The sequence below is a fragment of the Pelodiscus sinensis genome, chromosome 13, assembly GCF_052426305.1.
Source record: "Pelodiscus sinensis isolate ZL-2025 chromosome 13, ASM5242630v1, whole genome shotgun sequence".
Classification (NCBI taxonomy): Eukaryota; Metazoa; Chordata; order Testudines; family Trionychidae; genus Pelodiscus; species Pelodiscus sinensis.
Genome location: NC_143064.1, coordinates 48,687,035 through 48,713,332, shown reverse-complemented (window position 1 = coordinate 48,713,332; position 26,298 = coordinate 48,687,035). Strand labels below are relative to the sequence as shown.

At 62.4% G+C, this 26,298-nt stretch overlaps 1 protein-coding gene across 2 annotated transcripts; it reads left to right on the top strand.

Annotated features, from left to right (window-relative positions):
* Positions 1 to 1,173: 1,173 nt before the first annotated feature.
* LOC142831318 (protein eva-1 homolog C-like) lies at positions 1,174 to 26,298 on the top strand. Of its 2 annotated transcripts, XM_075941273.2 has the most exons (8): positions 1,174 to 1,365; positions 7,607 to 7,806; positions 20,077 to 20,200; positions 20,626 to 20,778; positions 21,560 to 21,703; positions 23,370 to 23,441; positions 23,713 to 23,802; positions 24,780 to 26,298. In XM_075941273.2, the coding sequence occupies exons 1-8, from the start codon at positions 1,260 to 1,262 to the stop codon at positions 25,166 to 25,168; spliced, it is 1,278 nt and encodes a 425-aa protein (XP_075797388.2). In that variant the 5' UTR covers positions 1,174 to 1,259; the 3' UTR covers positions 25,169 to 26,298. The 2 variants fall into 2 exon arrangements, with proteins under 2 accessions (XP_075797388.2, XP_075797390.2); XM_075941275.2 differs by lacking the exon at positions 23,713 to 23,802.

Below are 26,298 nucleotides of genomic sequence, written 5' to 3'. Positions count from 1 at the left end.
TGTAACCCTGGGCCTGTTCTGCAGTGTCGCAGGGTTGGGATTCTCTGCGCTCGGCCTGTTGAACCGCATCAGATTTCTTTTGGCCCAACCCTCCCGTTTGCCTCGGTCACACGGGGCCCGGCTGCAGGGCAGAGCCAGCCCCCTCGATCGCCCCAAGCTGAGTGTTCGAGTGGGGGATCATTTAATGGGCACTAGGGAGGGAGGCGCAGGGTGCGCGTGTGTGACGGCGCCTCGGGGAGCCCCCGCCCCTGCCCCCGTCCGTCTGCGCCAGCCGGGAGAATGGAGGGGTATTGCTGCTCCGAGGTGCAGCACGGCCTGGGACGATGCAGGCGTGAGAGGACGGGCCGACAGCCCTCGTCCCCTTGGGGGGAGGGGTCACAGGCCCCTGACCCCCTCCACTGGTTAGCCTGCTTCCTCCATGCTCCCCCCCACACCTCTCCAAGCCACCCCCTCCCTTTGTTCAGACCCTTCCCCGGTCAGGTGAGCACCAGCTGGGCCATTGTCTAGGGGACATGCGGGTCCTAGGGCGCCCCCCGCTGGGCCGTGCTGACAGACAGGGCAGTAGGGTCGGCCACAGCCCAGCTAGCGCCCAGCGGCTGCCCAACCAGAGTGAGCATAGGCCCCCAGAGTAGGCAGCCCCCACTGCGCCACAGCGGGTCCTCTGGCAGCCCCGTGTGTGGCAGGCGCTTGCCGAGATGGAGACTTGACTCAGTGTGTCGCTCTGTGCTTTCAGCAGGGGAAACGGCTGTTTGCCGGTCGGAGAAAGCAGCGGTGCAAGCTAGCAATCTGGCAACACCCACCCCGATCTGGGGAGGGACGGTGTTTGTGTTCCGCTTGTTTTTGCCAGTTTCACTGGCCAGGAGAGCTTTGCACACCCGGTCCCGGCACCGCCTCACTGCAGAATTCCAGGGGCCTTTGCAGGGCCACACGCCTCCTGAGAAGGGGGGAGCAGCCAGCTCTGCCAATGAGACTTTACGGGTCAATTATGAGGCATTTCTCACGGAAGGGTGAGGGGCACACATGTGGTATGCGCACACACCCGTGCACACTCACGTGTGCACACGCACGCTCACGAGCGTGCACACCCCCACACCCGTGCACACCCCCCCACACAGAGTTGCTAGTCATTCTGGCAATGCAAAGAACCACCCATTGTTAACGGACAATGGGTGCCTCTGAGCACTCGGCACCGGCGGCAATAAAAGCCGAGCTCCCACCCAGCCTGGAGCCCCGCTGGCTCTGGCCCCGGGCAGCGTGCGATGACTGTGCCTCGGCAAATGCTGGGGGTGCAGGTCTCAGGGCTGGGGGCAGTGCTGGGCGCCCTTTGCTTCTCCACGGTGCTGCAGGCAGCCCCGGAGTTCTCAGGTGAGTGGGGGGCCTGGCGCCGTGGGGGGGGTCACTGCTACTGCTCCTCAGCGGACAGTGGATGAGGACGGGGCAGGGTGGAGGCGGGAGGGCAACTTCCTCTCATTGTACGCTCGGGCCAGCGCTCTCCGACCTGCCGGGGGCGGGCTGGGAGGCTGCGTTTGGTGCTGGCGGGGCAGGGAATGAGTGATGCTCACACACCCCCTTGAGTCCAGGCTGGCTGGCTGTTCCCCGTCTGGCCCATCTCAGAGCCTCCCCGAGCCGTGGCCACCCTGTGCCTGCTCCCAAGGGCCTAGGCTCCGGGCCCTCCCTGCAAGGGTCGAATGGCAGAGTCCCACAGCAGAAAACGGGTTCTAGGCCGATCCCGTATGTGAGCTGAGGCTCAAGGAGGCTTTCACCGCGGGGCTGTTTCCTCCCTGCCCCCGCAGGTCTGGGCCTGGAACAAGTGAGCTGGAGGCAAAGGCACCCCAGGACCTGCGTGCTACCTGGAGAGGGAGTTGGGTCCCAGGCCCCGTGGCTGGCAGCTAAGGGAAGGCACCGGGCCTGAGGGGGTGAGGCTGGGCAGAGCTTGCTCAGAGCACAGAGGAAGGAGCAGAGGCTGGCTCCAGAGGGACAGTAATCGAGCTGCTGAGTTCTGTGGAAAGCCACTGGGAGGCCTGGCGGGGGCGGCGAGCCTGCCAAGTGGTGCGCAGGGCTGCCAGGTGCCCGGTTGTGAACCGGACGGTCCAGTATTGGAGCTCTCTGTCCGGGAGACACATTGAGACAATAGAAAGGAGACAATAGAACGGTCCGGTAGTGTCTCGCTCAGATGGGATGTCGATTGTGATGTCATGTCAAGTGTGCCCCTGGGACAGGGCAGTGGAACTGGGACTACGCATCAGGCACTCGTGGGTGACCGGGGAACAAAGGCCTGTGGAGGGATGGAGGAGCAGGCACAGTGTGACGGGGTTTTGTTCTCCATGATGGAGCTGCAGACTAGCGGTGTCACTCGCCCTGCCCCAGCACAGCCAGCACAGCCTTCTCTGGCCAGAAGGGTTTGCGTTTGCCCCAGAGGGAGACAATGAGGGAAACTGAGGCGGGCACAGCCTGACCCTGAAGGGCAGCCCAGTGTTGCCATCTTTATTTAGGACCTTTCTTTGAGCAATGTTTTGCTTCTGCAACTTGCGCAGAGTGAAGGGAAGGGTCAGGAGGGCTGTGTGGCAGTGCGTCGTGGTCCCCCGCCTCCTGCACCCCTGTAGTGGCACAAACAGACTCCACCGGCCGGTAGAACAGAGGGAGTTTCTTGCTTCTCCAGGATATAGCACAGCACAGATGGAATCTGGTTACAGGAACTGGGGCTAAGAGGCCTCAGTGCCCCCCTTGAGATGGGGGGTGGCTGGGCCCTACAATCCCAGCCCCCTCCCTAGCTCCTTCTCCCCTGGTTCCCAGACAGAAACTAACCAACTCACTTCCAGCCCTGCCCCCAGCCAGGGCTCCACTCCCCTTCTCCCCATTGTTCCGCTCCCTGGGAGATAACTAGTCAGACAGGTTCGGAGCCCCCTTGCATAATGACTCACCCCCTGCCCTGCTGGGCCGTGCTGCAGCCAGCAGCCAGTGGGGGTCACCCACAGCCCACTGCCCAGCACAGCAACCGGCAAGGTACCCCCCACTATGTCACAGGATGCCAGATGGTTTCAACAAAAATACCGGACGCACTTGACATCACATCACAATCGACATTCCGGCTGAGCTAGAAAAGACCTGACAGTTCCATTGTCTCAGCTCAGAAAGCACCAATTCCGGACTGTCCGGATAACACCGCACGCCTGGCAGGCGTCAGGGTCAGGCTGAACACAGGCACAGATGGAGTCTCTGGCTGGGCTGAGAGCCGCTGGAGTTTTTCATGGGGCCGGGCTTCGGAGCCAGGGGTGGGCAGTGATTCGGGGTCGCAGGGCCGACTCTGAACTGGCACCGGGCACTGCTGTGGTCCTGGGCGGGAGCTAACGCCTGCTTCAAGGGCCTTTCCCGGAGCTGAAGTAGCAGATGGAGGTTTTGTCAAGCAGCTCCGTGTCCGGCCCTAGAATTAACAAGCCAGTTACGTGCATCCCTGGGCCCCAGCAGTGCGCCCACAATCCTGCCGCATCTGTGCTGGTGTCACGCCCGTGTGCAAGTAGAGAAACTGGCCCTGCCGTGACCCTTCCCGCAGGGGCCACGTCTCCAAGGAAGCCGAGGAAAGCACAGCTCAGCCTCGGGGCTTGCGCCTCACCAGACAGAGACCCCCCTTGGTCCAGAGACTCTAAAACATGTCTGAGCGTGACCCAGCTGCTTCCCGTTCGTTCGGCAGCGGACTGAAACAGCTGCACATTTGGGGTTGCAGGGGAACAGCCCAGAGCTGGTCAGCGAATACACTGAGCTCTTTGCCTTTCCTTCAGCCCCGGCACCTTGGGAAGCACAAATGCGCAGCAAGAGGGTGCTCAGAGCAGCAGGCAGGTCTGCCGTGGGATCAGGGAAATGACTCCATCAGGCAGGGCTCGGGTAACCTCATAACCGCCGGGAGAGGGATGAGCCGAGGCAGGAGAATTCCCAGCATGCCCGGATCCTGTTCCTTGAACTGAATCTATGGGCTGAAGTCTGCTTCATTCTGACACTCCTAACCCACCTGCCAGCCTTGCTAGTACTGTGCAAGGATCTCGCCCCGATCCCTGGCAGCTAGAGGTTGTGTTAAGCTCTGAAGCAGGAAGTTTTGTATCTTTTCCCAGTACTTTGGGTGGTGTTGATTCTGATGTTTGCATAGTCTTATCTCCAGCTTAGCCTTATAAATGTCCAGGCCCTCTTTGAATCTTGCTGTTTTAAGGGTCTTTCTTTTAATAATGTCTGGTTCTGGTTCCTAAATAATTAATTGCAGCAAATGAAATAATAATAATTGCTCATTGGGCCAAGCCTAGCTAATGTAGGCACTCCAATGGCTGGAGACGGGAAGCTAGACAGGGAAGGCTCTGTGTTACTATAGGTAACTTTTGGGTCTCACCTGTGTGCCCAGGGTCTAACTGGTTGATGCAGTTGGTGTATTTCCCCCGGTCAAAGGGGCAGAGACTGTGAGGGGGGGTTTGCTTCATCTGCGGCCTGGGTCACTTTCCAGTTTGAAATAGAGTAAATGGTAGAATCTCTGTAAGCTGGAGTCTTTACGTCAAGATTTAAATAGCCTGATTGCCACAAAGCTGCATTCTAATTGGTGAATTTATTACTCAACCCAAACAATTCTCCCGGTTCTAGTGCACCCACATGGAAGTTGTTGGCACCAAAGGGCCAAAGTCTGTGGTCAGTTACATCAGTGTAAATCCCTTGCAGCTCTATTGTCTTCAGGGTTTGGCTCATAGGCCACGCAGACTGGTACATTCTTACACTTCATCATCATCATCATCAACCATGGGCTCAGCTCCCGTTGGCAGCCGATGCCTCCCTCACGATTTCCTTCAGACAGCCATCTTTCCCTGTCCAGTGCGGAGTGGCTGAGTTTCTGTAGACTAGCTCCGCACCAATGTACTCTGTCATCTCCCCTTCTCCGTGGGGCCTGCCTCTCCTATTCGCACCATCCATTATGTCGAATACCAGGGTCTTGGCTTTTCGCTCGTCGTTCGTTCTGCAGACATGCCCAGATAGCTGTCATTTCCGCGGTATAACCCTCTGCATAGGTGCTCTTTTGGCTGTATCTTCCTTTAGAATTCCTCGTTGGTTGGCCAGTTCTAAATGCTTTGAAATTATTGAGCATTTAACTTTGTTCCAAAACCTCCTCTCATGACACCTCACTCTGGGACTGTTCCTTGGGTTTGTCACCTCAGAAGAACGGCTCCGGTTTGGGAATCCCCCTCAGCCGTGAAGCCCAATGCAGAGAATTCATTCGTTTCTCTGCAATGACCGTATGGGCCCTGCCCTTGGCTCAGCCCTGCCCTTTAGCCAGTGCGGCGCGGGCTGCCTTGTTTCACATGTTAAAGCCGAAGGTGCCAAGCTGGTTCATTTTTGGCTCTGCCACCACCACTGCCTTGCATGGCTTTGGGGCACGTCACTTTGTCTCTCCAAGCCTCAGTTTCCCCATCCATACAATGGGAACAGCTGCAGTGCTTTGTCCCACCCTTTGTTTGCCTGTTCTTTTTAGCTGGCGAGCTCTCCGGAGCAGGGGCGGTTGCTTAGCATGTTCCTAGAACAAATGAGCTGATGCTAACTGGACCTCTGGGCCACATCTCACGCTTGTCCCGCTGGACTCTGTGACAGCTGCACTTTTCTAGGGCACGCGTGTTGCTCTGTGGTGACCCTGCCCCGGTGCCCCCAGAGCTCCCCTCTTTGGCCCTGGTCGGGTCAGCCTGGTTCTTATCTGGAGCCAGAGCCTGTGCCAAAGAATGTCACTGCGGCCCCTGGGGGCGGTGGGCTCCCCCCAAAGCTGCTGTTTGGCTGCATTTCCATCCTGCCTTCTGCGTCGCGGGGGCGGGAAGAGGGACCAGGCCGAGAGCGCAGGGACAGGAAAGCAGCCTGCTGCGGTGTCCCAGGAGCCCTGTGGGGCGCCAGCGAGCGAGTGGACATGAGCCCGGCTCAGCTCGGCCGGGTGCCGACGCCAGACAGCAGAGAGGCAGTGTCAGCTCTGACTGGTGGGGAGCTAAAAGGGGCCATTGTACAGCAGAGCCTGGTACCGGGGTTTCTGGATGGCTCCGAAGGGAGGACATGGATGTGCTCGGAGCAGATGGCGGCTCTCTCCTCAGCCCCCCAGCCCAGCCACATGGCCCCCCTCCCTTTGCTCGGAGTCCTCGACTAGGCCAGTGATGGGCACCCAAGGCTGCGTGTGAGTCCAGTGGTGGGACCCTGTGGGGTCACGGGACCTGAAGCGGGGAGGGTTCCCGAGGAGCCAGCCCGCGCCCGCGAATGTCGGAGATCTCCGGCTGCAGCGCGCCTGCTGAGGGGACGGGCGGTGGCTCTCGGTGCTGCGGCCTTGGCTGGCTTTAAGCCCTGTCTCTCTTGCTGCTGTGGTGCCCTGAGGCCAGATCCTGCTCCCGTACAGCACGGGGGAGCCCCTCCACCTGAGCTTTCCTGGGCAGCACGGGGTCACTAATCGAGTCACCTCTCTCCAACAGCCAGAGAGCCGGCGGGGGGCACTGGCTGAGGGGCCCGCAGGGAGAGCTGTGGGCAGGGTGAGGAGTGGCCCGCCTGGGGACAGAAGGCCTCGTGTGGCCCCTCAGAGCCTAGAGACAAGTTTTTCCTGGTTTCTTAGCCGTGCCGTGTACAATGCTGCCAGCTTTGGTGGTGTGATTCCCGATTTCACGCCAGAGTCAATAGGCCAAAGGCTCCAGGGACCCTGTCTGTGGCCAGTCTCCTCAGGGCAAAGCCGGCTTTCGTGGAAGTGACGTGGAGAGGCCTTCAATGCGAGCCCCTCCCAAGCCCCTGCTCAGCTGGGGAGCCGGAGAAGGAAGGGAGGAAGGGGCTGTGAACAGCTGGGTATCCGAACTCCCATTCCCTGGATGCCAGTGCCGTGCGTCCCTAGAGGCCAGTAGACCTGTGTCGGGCTGCACTGGTGACTACGGGCCCTTCAGTCTGGCAGGCGAAGGTGTGACCAACTTCCAGCCACTGGAACCTCGGACAGTGAGTCATGGGCCACCACGGGACGTGGCGCTTTTCCTGCACTGGGCCTGGCCAAGCCAAGCCTGGCTGTCTGCCTTGAAGACAAGCCCTAGTTGAGCTACAGGAGGCTGGGCGCGAGGCAGGCACTGCTTGGGGAATTACTGGCTCTGTTATGCAGACAGTAGCTGAGTGTAATTGTCTCCCCGGCCTTGGACGCTATGAACCATCTCGGCCGCTTCCTGCAGTAAGTTGGTTCTGTCACTAACCCTTGAAACCCCAGATCAGTTCTTTTGACCTTAAGATGGGTTACGATGCTTGGCTGTCTCCAGCTTTGCTTAGTCTTGCAGAAGGGCTAAGCCGGCTTGTTACTTTCATCCCAATGGGACAAGTCCCGGGTAGACCCCAATGTACAACTTTCCTCTCCCCCTGCCTGGCCAAAAAGTGCAATTCCCTCCCTCCCTCGCTGGGTTTGCATTTGCCTGGGCTACTGCCCCAGTGCAGGCCCGTCCGCAGCAGCAGGCCCTGCACCTTTCTCCACCAGCCTGCCCGGGGGCCGCATGCTCTCCTGCCCTGTGGCTCTAGCACGTCGCCCGTGGCTCTGCTTTGCAGCACGTCTACGAGATCCCCGCACAACTTCTCTGTGTTTGGCTCCTCTCAGGTTACCTCCAAAAGGTGCTGAAGAACCACACGGCCCACGCCTGCGATGGGGAGCAACTGGGCGTCGTTTGCCCCCACAAGACCTCCATTAGCATCCTCTCTGCGTTTTACGGGCGCCGGGTGCCCAGCCAGAACCTCTGCCCGAGCACTGGCAATATCTCTGGGGAGAGCACCGAGTGCGCATCTGCCACGGCCGGCCAGGTAAGCGCCAAAGGGCCCTGCCATCCCCATGTAGCACCGTTCCATGGGAGTGCAGGAAACCAGGGCAGGGGGCCCTTGGGTTAGGGACTAGGGTTGCCAGGGGTCTGGTTTTCTACCGGACGGTCTGGTATTTGCGCCCTCTGGCCAGTAGAAAAATTCAGACAATACCGGACATGTGCAATGTGCAATGTGCAATGTCCGGTATTTTCTGAATTCCCGGCAGGGCGCCGGACGGAAGCCTGGCGGGGGCGGGGGAGCGACGGGGAGGCGGGGCCACGATTGGTGCTGGGAGCCCTGTGGGCACGTGCAAAGGCCGGTTGGGGTGGGGCAGGGCTGGGGGCGGGAATCCCAGCCACCCCCCCACCCGGCTTCTGCTCGCAACTAAAGGGAGTACCTGCTGGGGGTGCGGCCCAAAGGACTCCGGCCGTGGCCAGTGGCTGAACCCCCCCCCCGCCCGCCAGGTCTGCTTCCCACCCCCCTTCCTCCGGGCCCCCCTCCTCCCGGCCAGCCCTACGGCTCCCGACCCCCCCAAGCTCTGCTTCCCAGCCCCCCCTTCCTCCCGGCCAGCCCTGCGGCCCCCGGACACCCCCCCGCCAGCTCTGCTTCCCGCCCCACCCCCTTCCAGGCCAGTTCCCCCCTCTCCCCCCCGCCCATGATCAAGTGTGTCTGTTTTTTTGGCGGGGTCTATCTGGCAACCCTAGCTGGGACAAGGTAGATCAGATTGTCTGAGCAGCCCCTCAACTGCCAAATAGCTCTCAAACCCGGTAGCCTCAGGGTCCAACTCAGAAGTCACGGGTGGGTTGGAAGCTTGCAGTGCGGCCCTGCTACGTGCCGGAGAATTCCAGACCCTGTTTTGCCTGGGGGCGGTGGTGAAAGGCGGCTCCTGCAAGTGCACGGGGGTGCAAACCTAGAAGAGACATCACAGATCCACTTTTAACCTAGATGGATTTGGGGACAGGCCTACAAAGCAAAACTGGGAGGAAATTTGTCCATGTCGGAGCTTGGCCTAGAGAGGAAGAGTGGTCCAGAGGCTGTTACCCCCCAAAATGGATTCTGGATGCCACTAACAGTGGCTCTCAAGCTTTTGTGCTGTGACCCCTTTCGCACAGTGCACAGCCCACGGCCCACAGCGCACAACCCACAGCCCACAGCGCACAGCGCACAGCCCACAGCGCACAGCGCACAACCCACAGCGCACAGCCCACAGCCCACAGCGCACAGCGCACAGCCCACAGCGCACAGCGCACAGAAAGCCTCTGAGTGTGACCTCCCCTCCATACATTAAAACCAACCCTTAATCTAGTTAACACCGTTCTAAATGCTGGAAGCAAAGCAGGGTTTGGGTGGAGGCTGACAGCTCGGAACCCCTTCCCCACATGTAATAACCTTCGAACTGCCTGAACATCCTGACCCCTGGTTGAGAACTCCAGCCTGCTGCCCGCTCCAACCGGCCTCCCCACGGGACACATTCCCAGGCTTGTTAAGGAAACTCTACCGGACACATGAACCGCCTGAGAGCCATTGGCAGAGGCGGAGCGCTCTTCCAGAACAGCGTGTCGTTCAGTAATGTCACTAATCATCCCTGACGCACAGTGTCCTACGAATACCAGACACGCCCTGCTGCGTGTTTAAAGAGCTCTGGACTTGCACACAGCTGAATGATTCTAAGCAAAGCGCGTTGTTACAAGTGGCCCGTTTGAACAGCTCGCTGACCGTTCTGTCAGCCAGTGGCTCTCAGCCTCTGCAGATTACTGTCCCTCTTCTCGGGGTCGGATCTGGCTTCCACACCCCAACTTTCTCTTCACATAAAAATGACTTTCTTACAAAATCAGACTTCAGAATGCGAGTAGCAATGTCAGTAGGCGTGCCGCCTCTGCCTCTCGCAAAGCAAAGCAAGGGGCATATAAATAGCGCTTGCATTAGCCAACTCTGCATGGGGGGCTCGCCTTGCACGCATGTGCACACCCCTTTGCGGAGATAAACTCCCAGTAATGCTGCTGCCTTACACTGTAGAGAAAGAGCTGCCCCCTGCAAGCGCATACAAATCCCCGCTCTCCCTCGGTGTGGAGGGAGGTCCGGCCCAGCTTCCCAGCCCCCCAGCTTTGAATCACACAGCTGGGCTGTGCTCGAACAAGAGAGAACTGCTCGAACTGCAAAGGGATTCAAGGCAGAACAAGCCGATGACTGGAGCAAATAAACAAAGCCCACACACTGCACTGAGCGCAAGACAGATCGGCTGTACCTTAGCAGGCCCCCGCAGTGCCAGTGTCCCTGTGGCACCCTCGTCCCACCTGCTGGGTTACCCAGGGGCAGCATTGCGACGGGGCCGGGCTGTCTCAGACAGGGTTCTGTGGTGCCCCATTGCCTCTCCTTGGGAAGCCATCAACGTGCTGGTGGCGCTGGAAGGCTGCTTGTGGGTGTTTGGAACCTGGCAACGTGTCAGTAGCATGTACGTGGCCGAACTCCACAGCTCACACGCCCCAGCATGATACTCACGTGTAGCAGATCGACTTAGCGTGAAATGCTCTGTACACAGCACACCCTAACGACGCGGCAGTGGTGACTACTGGGGTGTCCCTCATTCCACGAGGCGTACAGATAGTGCGGAATGGCTTGCTAGTTTGAACTATCTAGCCCGTGCCGCGTGTAGCCCCGCGGCACAGGGTTCGAACAAGCCGGCATTTAAAAATGGCGCCGGCCGGCTTATGCAAATGAAGCCCAGGAAATTCAAATCCCGGGCTTCATTTGCAAGTGCGGTATGCATACATTACCCCGCTAGTTCGACCTAGGGTGGTAGTGTAGACATACCCTGAGTTCCTCTGGGCTCAGGTCTCCTTGAGAGCATTTCCCAGCTCACGGGGTGTCATGAGGGCAGCTACGACAAAGCTTGTGGCAGCAATGGGGCCAGATAAGCCCCCTCGATTAAACCGGGACCCTCCTGAATTACAGGACACTGGCTTCCACTGTGCCCTGTTGTCAGACCACCTGCCAGCAGCCTCTGAGCCATTCGACCGCCCTGTAACTAGAGGTCACGGCCGTTGGGGGAGCCCTGGGGCGGATCTGGAATGTTACGCAGAGAGAGAAATTCAGAAATACCACAACTTTTAACTTCCTGGGCATAGTTTGGAGAGCCGGCAGGCACCGGATTGTAGCCAGCTGGCTGGATGTGGACATTGTAAGAGCAATTATGCAGATACCAGTTTTGTATCCACACCGGACTCTGCTGATGTAGAACCAAAGGAAGTCGCTGTTTTGCTTTGACGGGTTGTGACGGACCGGGCTGTGTCTGGGCACAGCTGAGGGCATCCGCTCAGGGCAAATTGCTCAAATCCGGGGCTCCTTACAGCCCCCCCTGACTGGTGACCTCTCCAAATAGGCCACAAACCAGTCCCACAGAGCGCTTCAGCAACCTGCCTGAAGCCTCCCGAGCAAAACCCCTCCGACACCCCAGCAATATCCGTGCCCCAGATGGCCCCGAGCCTCATACACAGGTGGGGGGTCCTAGCACCCAATCCCACCTACCCCGAACAAGTTCTGTCCGGTTCCAAGAAACCAGCTACAGATCCCTGGTCAATTTACCCTCTGGACCTTACCTACAAATCACGCTGGGCCAATCCTTTAGAATCTATATCTAAAGGTTTATTATTACAAGAAAGAAAAGCCTGAGAGTAAGGTTATTAAAGTATAGTACGTTACATGCACCGAATCTCCCAGTCCTCGATGCAGGCTCTAGCAGAGATGTTGCAGCTGCGGGTTTAAAAGTTCTTATTGCACATCCTACGATCAGGATGGGTTCACAGGTCTTCCAGGCTCTTCAATCCCTGCAATGCTGCCTCTGGGATGAAGTGCTGAGCTGAGAACAAAATGGCATCGACCACATGGCCTCTTTTATCCCCTTCCTGGCCTCTTCTGGTCTCAGCAGGTCACCTGGTCCTCAGCCTCTCTCTGCTGGCCTCTCCTAGGTCTCCGCCCTCATGCTTTAGGTGTGTCTTTGGGCCATCAAGTGCCATTGTTCCACTGGGCTTCACTACTCAGCCTGTCCATAGCAATGCTTAACCACATTCACAGAAATATTCAGTTTCCACACAGATTACAGATCTACACACACAGACATTATACACTCACGTAAACAGTGTACACAGGATCAGAAAACAACAAGCTCCCATTCAATACCCCCCATGGCTCCCTTTCATCCCAATTTCTGGGGCCAACACCCCCACCTAGGGGTGCAGCAGCGATCTGGCTGCTTCCCTCCATTTCGGTAATGTGACACGGGTAACTGAGCCCGTAGGGCCCGAGGACTGCCCACGCACCCATGCTCGTCACCGAGACCCCTGCAGCGGTGCTTTTACTGTGGGGAGTCCAATGGCAAAAGGAAACAGTAACCTACTTAAACGGTTTCTTAGTACTGCGTGCCGCAGGGAAGAGAGCTGCCTTCGCGGGGCTTTGGAGGGAGAGACTGAGCCAGGAGCCAGGAGCCAGGAGCCAGGCGGGGCCACAGTTCTTTGACGTTAGCAGCAGCTGGCAGGTCACTCGGGTGTGGACGGGGTCCCCCATTGGCAGAAGAGTGTCTGGGTAAAGAACGAGGTGATCTCTTGGGGTTCTAAAGCGTCTGGACCTCTCCCCCAGTTGCTGTGGGGCTGGGAGGCCGCCTGGCTGTCTGGAACAGGCAGGAACTGTTCTGACCCCATGTAGGTCCCAGCAGAACATTTTTGTTGTGCTGGTTATTTATCACCCTCTGGAGCAAGCTGATCTCCATCCTCTTCAGTCAGCAGAGAGACTCTTGGCTCTCCCAGCTGACCTCTCGGGCAGTGAGAACGGGGCCGGGGGCTGGGCCTCAGCTGCTCCTCTGCTCCATGAGCCAAGGGCCGTTTTACTTGTGAGCGGAATTGCATCCTGCTGGCTTATCTCGGGACAGGACGCCGCTGGGCTTGGCCCCTGAGCTGTGACGGGTTCTGCAGCTGAGCCAAGGCTCCCTTCCACTCACATCACCCCGTGTTCTGGACTCGCCCGCAGTGGGAGCGCTCGGCCCCGGGCTGTTGGCTGCCCAGGCAGCTGGACGAGGGAATATCGGAGTGAGGGGGCCAGAGCCGCGCAGGAGGAGTAAGAACCGTTCAAAACCTTCCTCCCTGCCACGGCACAGGCCACGCAACCCTCCCGAGGCATCCTACCCCCCCCAAGAGCAGCCCTCCCGAGGCATCCTACCCCCCCCAAGAGCAACCCTCCCGAGGCATCCTACCCCCCCCTAAGAGCAGCCCTCCCGAGGCATCCTACCCCCCCCCAAGAGCAACCCTCCCTAGGCATCCTACCCCCCCCAAGAGCAGCCCTCCCTAGGCATCCTACCCCCCCAAGAGCAACCCTCCCGAGGCATCCTACCCCGACATCCTACCCCCCCCAAGAGCAACCCTCCCGAGGCATCCTACCCCTCCCTAAGAGCAACCCTCCCGAGGCATCCTACCCCCCCCAAGAGCAACCCTCCCGAGGCATCCTACCCCCCCCAAGAGCAACCCTCCCTAGGCATCCTACCCCCCCCAAGAGCAACCCTCCCTAGGCATCCTACCCCTCCCAAGAGCAACCCTCCCTAGGCATCCTACCCCCCCAAGAGCAGCCCTCCCTAGGCATCCTACCCCCCCCAAGAGCAACCCTCCCTAGGCATCCTACCCCCCCCAAGAGCAACCCTCCCGAGGCATCCTACCCCCCCCAAGAGCAACCCTCCCGAGGCATCCTACCCCCCCCAAGAGCAACCCTCCCGAGGCATCCTACCCCCCCCAAGAGCAACCCTCCCGAGGCATCCTACCCCCCCAAGAGCAACCCTCCCTAGGCATCCTACCCCCCCCAAGAGCAACCCTCCCTAGGCATCCTACCCCCCCCAAGAGCAACCCTCCCGAGGCATCCTACCCCTCCCTAGGAGCAACCCTCCCTAGGCATCCTACCCCCCCCAAGAGCAACCCTCCCGAGGCATCCTACCCCCCCCAAGAGCAACCCTCCCGAGGCATCCTACCCCCCCCAAGAGCAACCCTCCCGAGGCATCCTACCCCCCCCAAGAGCAACCCTCCCTAGGCATCCTACCCCCCCCAAGAGCAACCCTCCCTAGGCATCCTACCCCTCCCAAGAGCAACCCTCCCGAGGCATCCTACCCCCCCCAAGAGCAACCCTCCCTAGGCATCCTACCCCTCCCAAGAGCAACCCTCCCTAGGCATCCTACCCCCCCCAAGAGCAACCCTCCCTAGGCATCCTACCCCCCCCAAGAGCAACCCTCCCTAGGCATCCTACCCCCCCCCCCCCCAAGAGCAACCCTCCCTAGGCATCCTACCCCTCCCTAAGAGCAACCCTCCCGAGGCATCCTACCCCCCCCCAAGAGCAACCCTCCCGAGGCATCCTACCCCCCCCCAAGAGCAACCCTCCCTAGGCATCCTACCCCCCCCAAGAGCAACCCTCCCGAGGCATCCTACCCCCCCCAAGAGCAACCCTCCCTAGGCATCCTACCCCCCCCAAGAGCAACCCTCCCTAGGCATCCTACCCCTCCCAAGAGCAACCCTCCCTAGGCATCCTACCCCCCCCAAGAGCAACCCTCCCGAGGCATCCTACCCTCCCTAAGAGCAACCCTCCCTAGGCATCCTACCCCCCCCAAGAGCAACCCTCCCGAGGCATCCTACCCCCCCCCAAGAGCAACCCTCCCGAGGCATCCTACCCCCCCTAAGAGCAACCCTCCCGAGGCATCCTACCCCCCCTAAGAGCAACCCTACCGAGGCATCCTACCCCCCCTAAGAGCAACCCTCCCTAGGCATCCTACCCCCCCCAAGAGCAACCCTCCCGAGGCATCCTACCCTCCCTAAGAGCAACCCTCCCTAGGCATCCTACCCCCCCCAAGAGCAACCCTCCCGAGGCATCCTACCCCCCCAAGAGCAGCCCTCCCTAGGCATCCTACCCCCCCCAAGAGCAACCCTCCCGAGGCATCCTACCCCCCCCCAAGAGCAACCCTCCCTAGGCATCCTACCCCCCCAAGAGCAGCCCTCCCTAGGCATCCTACCCCCCCCAAGAGCAGCCCTCCCTAGGCATCCTACCCCCCCCCCCCCCCAAGAGCAGCCCTCCCTAGGCATCCTACCCCCCCCAAGAGCAGCCCTCCCTAGGCATCCTACCCCCCACAAGAGCAGCCCTCCCTAGGCATCCTACCCCCCCCCAAGAGCAACCCTCCCTAGGCATCCTACCCCTCCCTAAGAGCAACCCTCCCTAGGCATCCTACCCCCCCCAAGAGCAACCCTCCCTAGGCATCCTACCCCCCCCAAGAGCAACCCTCCCTAGGCATCCTACCCCCCCCAAGAGCAGCCTTCCTGAGGCAGCTGGGAGAGCCCTGGGCGCCCCGCACCAGCACACAGGGGCAGTGGGTAGCGGAGGCAGGGGAAGGCAGAACCTGCCCAGACTGCCTGGCTGGCGCTGCCCATGCTCCATGCCAGCTCCCTCTTGCTTCCCACCTTGCTTTGCTGCGGGGCCCTGGGCCAGTGGCGCTGGAATCAGAGGCAGGAGACAGGCCCCAGAGCCCGACCCCGCCCCGGAAGCCCCAGACCCAGCCAGGCCAGCACTGAGCCCTGCCTGGGAGCCTGCAGCCGTGGGGAGCTGCAGCAGAGCCTCCCTGGCCCAGGATGTGGAGGGAAATGCAGAGAACAGCTCCTGGCCTGTGTCCCGGCCCCAGCCAGCGGGCCAGGACTCAGGAGGAGGCTACGCAGCTCCATGCCGGCTTCTACAACTGCCCACACGGCTCTCCCCAGCCCGGTTCCGGTGGGGTGGGGCTTTGGGGCCACAGCCCGGCGTGGGCAGCTGCCAAGTGCGGGGGAGTCACACGCGTGGGCCGGGCTTTCCGTTCCCGATGGCTGTTCCCATCAAACGTCTCCCATCCGCCAGCGCCAGCGCTCTGGGCCCCCACGGCTCGCTCCCCGGGCCCCTCCTTGCCGGGCCACACGGCAAACAGGGAATAGCTGGTGCAGCCACTGCCCGTTGGAGCCCTGGCTCAGGCCGGGGCCATGTCACAGAGGCTGTTAGCCGGGAGTCTCGCGAGCCCTGTGACTGCTGGAGCAGCTGGCGCCTAGCTCCAGGGCCGGCTCCGAGGAGCAGCCAAGCATCCGTCCAGGGGGTGTCCAAGGGGGCCCCCGAAGCAGAGATTTAGTTGTGGGTGTGGCCTATGTGCGGCCCGTGACGTTCACCAGGCGTCCCGGGGAAACTCGTAGCCACGCTCGCGGGCGGGGGGGCAGCATTTCCATCCGCCGCCGCCTGCCTGGGACCCGGACCGGCCGGCTTGTTCCGCAGACCTCACTGGCTTGTTTTCGTTGGCCCCTCCGCCGCCGCGCCCGCGTCTCCGCGCCGCCAGCAGCCAGGGGAGGGCTGTGCTCACCCGCCGCTGGGGGATCTTGCGCTGCGGACGGGCGGTGACCCGGTGGTGCCACTGGCCCCCGAGTGAAACGGGTCGGAGCTGCCATCCCTGGCGGGGGGCGCAGGGCTCTCCCAGGACCACAGCAGGGGAGCAGCAGAACACGGCAGCTCCTCCGGTGGCTGTGCAGTGCGGCCCTGTCCGGCCGAGCTCCGCTCAATACCAGCGACCTCGAAGGGCTAATGCTGCGTGCCATGCCCCGGGCAGGGCCTTTGGGTCGCATTCTCAGCCCCTCTCCTTCTGGGAGCCCCGGGAGGCGCCTGGGCTGCATGCAGAAGAAAGGGGCTTGTGACTGTCGCCTGCCTGGGTTAGGCTCCGGCCGTCTTCAGGCAGCCAGGTCGGGCACGGGTGCACCGCTGCCGGGACAGTCCGGTTCTGGCGCCCGCGAGCCAGGGAGGAGGCAGACAGCTTGGAGAGAACCAGCAGGGGTCGGAAGACCGGCCCGCGGGTGACAGGCTCCAGGGCGCCCTGAACCGAGGGCAAGGGGTGACTGGGTTCGCCAGCCGTCCCTGAGCACCAAGCGTTTCGTGGCGGCCGCGCGGAAGGGCTGCCGTGGGCCCGGGCTGGAAGTGAAGCCAGGGGCACATCTCGAATAGGGAGTCGCCACAGGAGCCACGGCCCAGGAGTCCCAGCGGCTTCCCCCTCACGGGCCGTTTCTCTCCAGGACTCGGGGTCCCTGGCTGGGCAGGGCACAGGCCCCTCTGGCCTAGGGAGCTGTGACTGTGGCAAGACGCGCTAGGCCCCTGTCTCTTTAACGCTCCCTGGGGAGGGGCCGGCACCTGCCCATCCCTCCTTATGGCTCCTGGCTATTCCTGGGCCTCTCCGTGCCATTCCCCGGGGTGGCGGAGCTTCCAGCAGTGCCAGGCTGGGGAGGGGGCTTCCCTGCCCCCCACAAGGCTGCAAACCTGCAGCCAGGCTCCCCCATTAGAAACCGCACCCAGCAGCCCCTTCCAAGCCCCTCGCTGGAGCTGGGGAGCCAGGGAGCCCTGGAAATGCACAGGCCCTCTGCCCAGTCAGTGGAACGGGGGAGCCAGCTGCAGCCTGGGCCGGTTCAGCATCTAGGGGTCCCTCTCCACCGGCTCGTGCCCCAGCCAGGGGCCTTGCCAGCAGCCTGGAGGCAGTAACGTGCTGTGAAGTGGGGGCACCCCGCAAACGGTTCGCCAACACAAACCATCAGCAAGAGTCAGCGTCCTCCCTCGGGCCCTCCAGTGCAGCAACCCAAAGGGCCCGGGCCCGACCTTTCCCTGCACCCCACTGGCCTAGCAAGGGTCCGGCCCCCTTGCTTGGGACAGCTTACGCCCAGTCCTGCTTCTGTGCTCCCCCACTAATTACCCCGGGTAACCCTGCCCTCGGTCCGAAGGCAGTTTGTACCCAACGGGAGCTCTGGGACACTGCGGGATTGGCAGACAGAGCAGGGGCAAACTGCATTGACACGACCACACCCAGGTCTCTCCGGCTCACTGCTGGCCGCGTGGAGGCTTCCGCTCATTCAGGCGCTGCTTGTGTTCCCTTAAAATAATTCTTCCCAGCCTGCTCCCAGCGCAGGTCTGGCTTTGGCTGCACGTGGGGCTCCTGTTGGTGAAGGCTGGAGCCAACCCGGGTGTGGTGCAGTGTCAGTACCTTGCTGGGTGCTATGCTTGGGCTGTGGGAGACGTCTGTAGACACGGCCCAGCGCAGGGTATCCTGCTGCTCCAGGACGGTAGAAAAACCGGTTATACAAAGAGAGGGACAAAGGACCTGCGGGCGAGGGGGGAGGGTCAGTTGCTGTCTAGGAAGCATGGAGAGAAGAGGCTAAGCTGGGGGCTAGGGGTGATGGACCCTAACCCTGGGGCCTGAGCCATCCTGCCCCTGCCCCCGGTGGCCACATCACGGCTGTGCTGGGCTGTATTCTGGAAAACAATAAACCCCCCTGTTCTACTGGCTGGTGGAGACTGTTGTGGCTGCTCCGGGGGTGCAGGACCGGGGACCCCGACTCGCCGTCACACCAGGGTTCCGCCAAAGGATGCTGTGAAAATGACACATGCACAGTCGGCGTGTGCTATGCGTAGAGCAGTGGGAGTGGCTCCCCGAGGAACTCCCTGTGCTGAAGCCCAGAGCAGGCGAGCAGGCGTGCCCCCATCGCTGGTGCGCTGTAAGAAGGGGCTTTGGAGCCTGCCACACGGGGTGACGAATGGCACCAGCCTGGTTTAGTTCAGCTCAGCCCTGCAAGCTGCAAGCGACTCCAGCCCGGCTCAGCCCAGAGCTGCTCTCCAGCCGCCTCTTTCTATGCATGTTCAGGGCGCAGCCCCTTTCCAATACCGGTCGGGTCGCACCTCCCCAGCCCGGCGCCCTCGGGCCTGACCTCAGGGAGCAGCCGAGTTGCAGCCAGTAATTGTAAAAACTTCAAAACCAGTGAACAGGCCTGCAGCACCTTAGAGACTAAGCACACGTCAATGGTGCCAGGAGCTTCTGTGGGCACCGCCCCTCCTGGGGCCTGGCGCAGGGAGTCCAGGGGACAAGGACATGGCAGAGAGGGGGATGGAGGAGGGAGGGAACGAGAATGGGGGAACAGGGACAGACATTGGCCATGCTCACTGAGGCTAACAGAGGACTCTAGTCCCTGGTGCCTGGCTTTTCATGGCATTAGTGTGGGAGGAAGCGCCACCTAGTGGCCAGTGCAAGTAACATGCTGTGCGGTGAGAGTCTGACAGCTCAGTGATTAGGCCACAAAATGGCAAATGAAATGTCATGTTGGTCACTGTAAAGCCAAGCCCATTGGACAAAAGAATCCAGCTCCACAGACAGCGTGATGGGGGCTAACTTGGTACAACTACTCCAGAGACAGAGAGGTAGCTGGATCTTGGAGCGATTGTGGAAGTTCTCTGCAAACATCCCCGCAGTGCGCAGCGGCCGTCACAAAACGCAAATCGATGTTGGGAGTCATTCAAAAAGGGACAGAGAAAGACAGAGAATAGCGTATTGCCGCTATAAATCCATGGCACGCCCACGTCTTGAATGCTGCGTACAGGTGTGGGCGCCTCATCTCAAAAAAGATACATTGGCATTGGAAAAGGATCAGAAAGGACAACAGAAATGATGATGGGTTTGGAACGGGTCCCATATAAAGAGAGATTGGACTTTTCAACTTTTCAGGAGACTAAGGGGGGATACGATAGAGGTCTATAAAATCATGACTGGTGTGGAAAAAGTGAATAAGAAAAAGTTATTTACTTATTCCCACAATATAAGAACTAGGGGTCACCAAATGAAATGAATAGGCAGCAGGTTTAACACAAACAAAAGGAAGTTTTTCTTCACTCAGCGCACAATCAACCTGTGGAACTCCTCGCCAGAGGATGTGGTGAAGGCTGGAACTATAACAGGGTTCAAAAAAGAGCTAGATAGATTCATGGAGGTTGGGTCCATCAAAGGCTCAGCACAGGGCCCCTGAACAAGGGGGGCTGCTGAGACTCAGTGAAGCCAGCTGGACACCCCTTCAAGCCGGGGGCGGTGAAGGGGGCCCGGCGATTCAGAAGGGCCAGGGGTTGCCTGTGATTGTGGCAGCTGTGGCCAGAGCCCCAGGCCCTGTGGCTCTCTGCTGGAGCAGCGCTCTGTGTGCTCCAGGTGGCTCGGAGGCCTGGTCCAGGCAGCCCCTTCCGGGAGCACAGATCCGGCCCCCACACCTGGCCCGGGGTTCTGCGGAAACGGTCTGCTCTAGATGGCAGAACAGAGAGCGTGGGGGTAGCAGCAGCAGGGCCCTGCCCCCGGGCTGCCCTTGGGAGGGGTTCCAGGGCACGCCGGCGTGACCTCAGGACGTGTGATGTTAAACTAACGTCTGTCCTCCCTCCTGCCCCTCCCTCCCCTGGCAGAAACTGCTGGACGAGTGCCAGGGCCAGCGCTGGTGCCAGTTCTCCGTGCACAGCCCCGTGTTCGGGCCGGACCCCTGCCCCGGGACCCACAAGTACCTGATCGTGTCGTACAAGTGCAGGCCAGGTGAGCTCTGCAAACGGCTTCCGAGTGCCACGGAGCGGGTTACGCAGCATCCCTGCCTCTCCCACCGGCTGCCGGGGACGTTGGCGCTGCCTGTACTGCAGGCCAGGGGCTTCGTGTCCCTTCACCCCACTGTGCCCTGGGCAGCCCGCCCAGAGAACGGCCTTGCTGCAAGGCCCCCGGGCAGCGTGCGGCGCCCACCACACGGGGTGGCAGAGCAGTGAGCCCAGAGGACAAGTGTCCGCCGCGCCGGCCAGCAGCGACTGCGGCAGGGGCGCCAGGGGAGTCCCCCAGTGGCTGCTTTTGATGGGGGGGCTGCTGTCAGGCCAAAGGGGAGGAGCCGCGGCGGCCACTCCGGAGAGGGCGGCGCAGCTGGGCCCGGACGCTGCATCAGTCCCGCTCGGGGCTCACGCACTCTCCTCTCCCAGCCAACCACCGCGTCAAGACCGTGTGTGAGAACGACAGGCTGACGCTGCAGTGCAGGGCTAAGTCCGTCCTGGCCATTTACTCCGCCAGCTACGGCAGAGCCCCGCGGGGCAAGCCGGAGTGCGACGCGGCGAGCGGGACGGGCCCCGGCGCAGGTACGTGGGCAGGGGGCGAGGACTCTGCCCGGCCCCCTTGCCGGGGACATGCTGGAGGCACAAGAGTGACTGGGCGCCCTCGAGCCAGACGAGTCCCTGGGGACAGGCCGTTAGCCAGCCTGCTCCGTGCGCTCCCCCAGGGGCACCTGGCCCCGGCTGCGGGCGGGAGGCGGGCGCGGGGCTGGGCGGCCCTTGGGCTCAGCGTGGCCATGACGCGGGCCGAGGGGCTGCAGGGTGGGCATTAGACGCTCCCAGCAGGACCCCACACAGCCCAGCTGGCCGCCAGTGCGGGGAGAGGGCTGCAGGGGTGTGCCTGTAACAGGCCCATGGCCGGGCGGGGGCCCTAGGGCCAGGCGTCCCGGCAGAGCGCCGTGCTTTGGGGAGGGCATCGTGGTCCCGGTGGCGCTGAGCATTGGCTGCCCCCAGCCCTGCCCCTCCTGCCTGGGCCCCGTCCCAGGAGCTGCCCCTCACCGGGCCTGGGTCTGGCATGGACGCAGCGCAGGCTCCCTGGGCTCCTTGGCTTGCTCTCCCGCGGTGCGTCCGGACGGCGGCCCGGCGGGAGCTCCGGGAGCAATGTGCATGTAACCCCCAGGCACTGAGACCGCTGGCAAGGGCGGGTGCCGTCGGCTCTAGGGCCCCGGCTGAGAGCCGCGTGGCTTTACCCTCAGGGCGCCGGTCCCATCCCCCTGCCGATGAGCCGGGGCCGTTGGCTTGGCGTGAGCTTTCCTGCCCCTGCGGGATGGCGAGGCGGCGGCCGGTGACGCCCGCGCTGTATCTCCAGAGTGCTCGGCGCCCGACGCCCTGAGGAGAGTCTCTCGGAAGTGCCACAGGAAGGAGAACTGCACCGTTTCGGCTGACAAGGCCACCTTTGGTGACCCCTGCTTCCCGGGCGTGAGGAAACAGCTGAGGGTCTCCTACACCTGCGGTAAGACCCCCGGGCCTGACGCTCTGGGAGGGGCTGGAAGGCTCCAGCGCTTTCCAAGGCCGGGGGCGGGTCTGGAGGACGAAGGGCATCCCCTGATCCCCCAAGCCAAAAGTGCCCCAGGGAACCTGCTGGGCAGGGTCACTTCAGATGCAGGTGGAGCCCTCGGTCTCTGGTGGCAGCAGGCTCAGAGCCTAGAGCCAGCCGCGACGCTGTGTCCCGGAGCCCGGGCGGCAGGCTGAGAGCCTAGAGCCAGCCGCGACGCTGCGTCCCGGAGCCCGGGCGGCAGGCTGAGAGCCCTAGAGCCAGCCGCGACGCTGCGTCCTGGAGCCCGGGCGGCAGGCTGAGAGCCCTAGAGCCAGCCGCGACGCTGCGTCCCGGAGCCCGGGCGGCAGGCTGAGAGCCCTAGAGCCAGCCGCGACGCTGTGTCCCGGAGCCCGGGCGGCAGGCTGAGAGCTCTAGAGCCAGCCGCGACGCTGTGTCCCGGAGCCCGGGCGGCAGGCTGAGAGCCCTAGAGCCAGCCGCGACGCTGCGTCCCGGAGCCCGGGCGGCAGGCTGAGAGCCTAGAGCCAGCCGCGACGCTGCGTCCCGGAGCCCGGGCGGCAGGCTGAGAGCTCTAGAGCCAGCCGCGACGCTGCGTCCCGGAGCCCGGGCGTCAGGCTGAGAGCCTAGAGCCAGCCGCGACGCTGTGTCCCGGAGCCCGGGCGGCAGGCTGAGAGCTCTAGAGCCAGCCGCGACGCTGCGTCCCGGAGCCCGGGCGGCAGGCTGAGAGCTCTAGAGCCAGCCGCGACGCTGCGTCCCGGAGCCCGGGCGTCAGGCTGAGAGCCTAGAGCCAGCCGCGACGCTGCGTCCCGGAGCCCGGGCGGCAGGCTGAGAGCCTAGAGCCAGCCGCGACGCTGCGTCCCGGAGCCCGGGCGGCAGGCTGAGAGCTCTAGAGCCAGCCGCGACGCTGCATCCCGGAGCCCGGGCGTCAGGCTGAGAGCCTAGAGCCAGCCGCGACGCTGTGTCCCGGAGCCCGGGCGGCAGGCTGAGAGCTCTAGAGCCAGCCGCGACGCTGCGTCCCGGAGCCCGGGCGTCAGGCTGAGAGCCTAGAGCCAGCCGCGACGCTGTGTACCGGAGCCCGGGCAGCCTCCCCACTTGCGGGTGGCGCTTTAGCTCGCGCGCACTGGCGGGGACCGGATGGAAGGAGACCCTGAGGGCGCCCCATTCGGTGAAATGTCCATAAGGACCATAAGGTGCTGAGGGCTCGTGACAGCCAGATCAGCGGCCAGCCGGCCTGGGCTTGGGCGGGTTCTGTGCAAGCTGCCGGCCCCCTCCCGGCTCGACCACACAGCTTCCTGCTGACCCGCAGCCCCCGGCCCGGCCTGCTGGCAGCCCCGGCTAGCCCAGCCCGGGAGCCTGCTCTCTGCCCACCGCAGCCACGGAGGAGGCCCCCAACTGAGCCCGTGTCTCTGGTGCTCAAGGCCCAGGCCCTAATTTACCCAACCCGGCCCCCCTTGACCCACAGACCCTCCCCCTGCCACAGGGAGCCTGGCGCCTGGGCTGCCTCCTGCCTGCTGCTTTGGCTCGGGGAATATCGTGGGTACGTTTCTGGCTGGGCAGCCTCGTGTCTCCTCCCGCCCAGCCGCTACAGCTGCGCTGCCCACTCAGCACCTCTCCCCTCTTTCAGTGCCACGGCAGCTGCTGGAGGAGGTGGGGCAGGAGTCCCCAGACCCCTTCTCGCTCTCAGACTACACGCACGGTAAGTGGGGGCTGGGCCACGGGGGCGAAGGGAGGCTGGCTGGGGACCGCCTGGGCTGCTGGCCCGTGGGGCTGGGGACCGCCTGGGATGCTGGCCTGTGGGGCTGGGCCAGGCCAGCCCCTCTCACACAGGCTGCGCCTGCCTCGCGGGGAAGAGGGGAGTGGAAGTTGGCAGGGTAGGGGGAGGCTCAGGCCGCAGAGCGGAGGAGGGCGCTGGGAAGCCGCGTCCCTGCACCCCGGCCAGTAAGACCATGTCCCCTTGTTCGCTGCAGGTGGCTGGTACCGTGGGCCCAGGCTGGCCAGGCTCCGTGAAGATCTGATGATTTTTACTAGCTCTCTGGAAACGTTTGCCCACCTCCGGGGTACGTGGCTGCTCCGCGCCCGTGGGCAGAGCCACGCTCCCCTTGGTCTCTCTTGCTGTAGTGTGCTGGGAGACGCAGGGCGCTTGGGGAGCAGCCCTCCCCTCCGTGGGCGCCCCGATACCCTTGGGCGTAGGCCACTGCCACGCTACAGCCACGGGGATGGAGCATGTCGCGGAGACTCCAGGACAGAAAGACCCCGGGATGAAATTCTCTCTCCCGCAGGCACGGAGGGTGCCCAGGCCAGCTGAGGGGCATGGCCCTTAATGCCTGTGGTGCCCGCTGCGCTCCTCACGCACCCGCGGGAGGAGCAGAGACACCTGCCTCCGTGGCCACAGGCCAGAGCACCAGGGCCATCCCTTTCCTGGCTCCCTCTAGGGGGTGCTGCCGTCGAGGGGCGGCAGCGCCAGTCGGGCTTTGAGCGACCTAGCGCCAGTGGCTGCAGCCGCAAGGGAGAACCGGTAACATAGCCAGGGGCCCGGGCAGAGGTGTGGGCCCCACGGCTTCCTTGCTGCTGGCGCGGGTGAGACCAGGGCTGGCTTAGGGCTGCCCCCGCGCTGCAGGCCCACTCCCGACGCAGGGCACCGATTGCACCTTTCCGCAGAGGAGGGGCCAGCGCCCCGCAGGGCTGACGGCTCAGCCCCGAGCCAGGGGGCCGGGCAGGGCGCTGGCCCCCTGGCGAACGAGGCCTCCCTCCTGGAGAGTTACTGGTGTCCGTGTTACAAAGTGGGGCCGGAGGCACCAGGCCCCTCCCTGCCAGGAGTCAAACACGACTTGCGTTGCGCTAGTCAGCGGACCCCGCCGGGACCAGCCACTCGGGACGCGTGGTCACAGCCACGGGGGTCCCTGCCTGGCATGAGGATGGAGGGGCCTTGTTCTTTTGCATCCGCGTCTCCCTTGCTCGGTGCTTGCCCGCTCACGCGAGGGGCAGGGGCGTGATCCAGCAAGCCCTCGTGAAGTGTTGGCCTGTCTCTCCCCAGGTGTCCCCGAGAAGGTGGGCCTCTACTTTCTGTGCGGGGTCTCTGGGGGCCTGCTGGTCCTGCTCTGCATCTTCACCCCCAAAATGGCCTTCCTGCAGGACCTGAAGGAGGCCTGCGCAGCCTCGGCGCCAGGCAGCAGCTCAGAGCTGAGCCGGGCCAAGTTACGGGAGGCCCACGCTGAGGACAACCACAACGATGACAGCTCCTCGGACTCCTCGTTCCGCCGCCTCACCCGCACCTACCGTGCGTCCGACAACATCTTCAGCCCGGAGCTGACGGCAGCCATGGAGGGCGCCACGGAGCCCCGGGGCCACGAGGGAGAGGAGATCTGGATGCTCAAAGAGTCCAGCCCCTATGCTATTCACAAGCTCAAATCTGCCACCAAATGACCACGAGGAGCAGGGGCCACCAGCAGGGCAAGGAGCCCACCCCGGCTCCGCCTTAGCGAGCCCTCTTCCCCGCCCCCCTCCCCACGCGGAGGGAGGCAGAGCTCAACTCTGGGGCCCACGGGCGCGCCGAGTGTGCTGGTAGCAACCCGGCCCCTGGCGGAGAAGTGTCCTGGCTCAGACAAAGCCGCGTAATCACTTGCTGCTCTAGAAACCGTAGATTCCTGCTGCTAGGCCAGCGCTCATGCCCCACGCAGCAAAGGCCCGATGGCGATGCCTGCAGCCGCTGGTCGAGAGGAGCGCTGGCTGGGGGTGTGCGGGCAGAACCGTCTTCCATCGAATACACAGCTCCAGGGAAAGCACTGAGCTGAATTCCGCCTGCCCCGCACCTTGGGTAGGAGGAAATTCACGGGGACAAGGGATCCCAGCGATGTGGCTACGGCCTGTTCTAGCCTTTTCAGAAGGAAACCGCTTTGGGTTGAAAAAGCTTTTCGTTTCTTTTTTTGCATGTGTAGCATGTTGTGTATTGTGCCATTAAAATATATTTGATATGCAAAATGCAAGTAGTCAACACGGAAACGATACATTGCAAATGAGCCCACACAAAACTGTGCTGGCTGTTCCCCGCGGAAAACTTCAAAATCTTCCACTTCAGAACAAACACGAATTTGGAAATCTCACGTCCCATTGCAGAGTGGAACTTCTGTCCTCCCTGAGCTCCTAGTTCAGCGCTGCAGGGGTGTGACGGCGCGTTGGGGGTCCCCCGTCTCCTGCACCCCGAAATGGCATGAACAGACTGCACCAGCCAGTGGAATAGAGGAAGTTTATTGCCTCTCCAGGATACAGCACAGCACAGATGTAATCTGGTCACAGAGCTGGGCTAGGATGCCTCAGGCCCCCTTGAGATGGGGGAGACTGGGCCCCTAAATTCCAGCCCCTTTCCCTAGGCTGTCTCCTCCATGCTCCCAGACAGCCAGCAACTAACTAACTAACTTCCAGCCCTGCCCCCCAGCCAGGGCAGCATCCACCTTCCTTTGTTCCTCTCCATGGGGGGTGTCTGGCCATACTGGTTTGCATAGTGACTCATCCTGTTTTGCTGGGTCGTGGTACCCACGGCAGCCAGTGGGGGTTAC

Coding starts and splice junctions, on each gene's coding strand:
- LOC142831318 (XM_075941273.2), top strand. CDS start 1,260: ATGACTGTGCCTCGGCAAATGCTGGGGGTGCAGGTCTCAGGGCTGGGG. Junction 21,704..23,369: donor GAGGGTCTCCTACACCTGCG/GTAAGACCCCCG, acceptor CCCCTCTTTCAG/TGCCACGGCAGCTGCTGGAG. Junction 23,803..24,779: donor AACGTTTGCCCACCTCCGGG/GTACGTGGCTGC, acceptor GTCTCTCCCCAG/GTGTCCCCGAGAAGGTGGGC.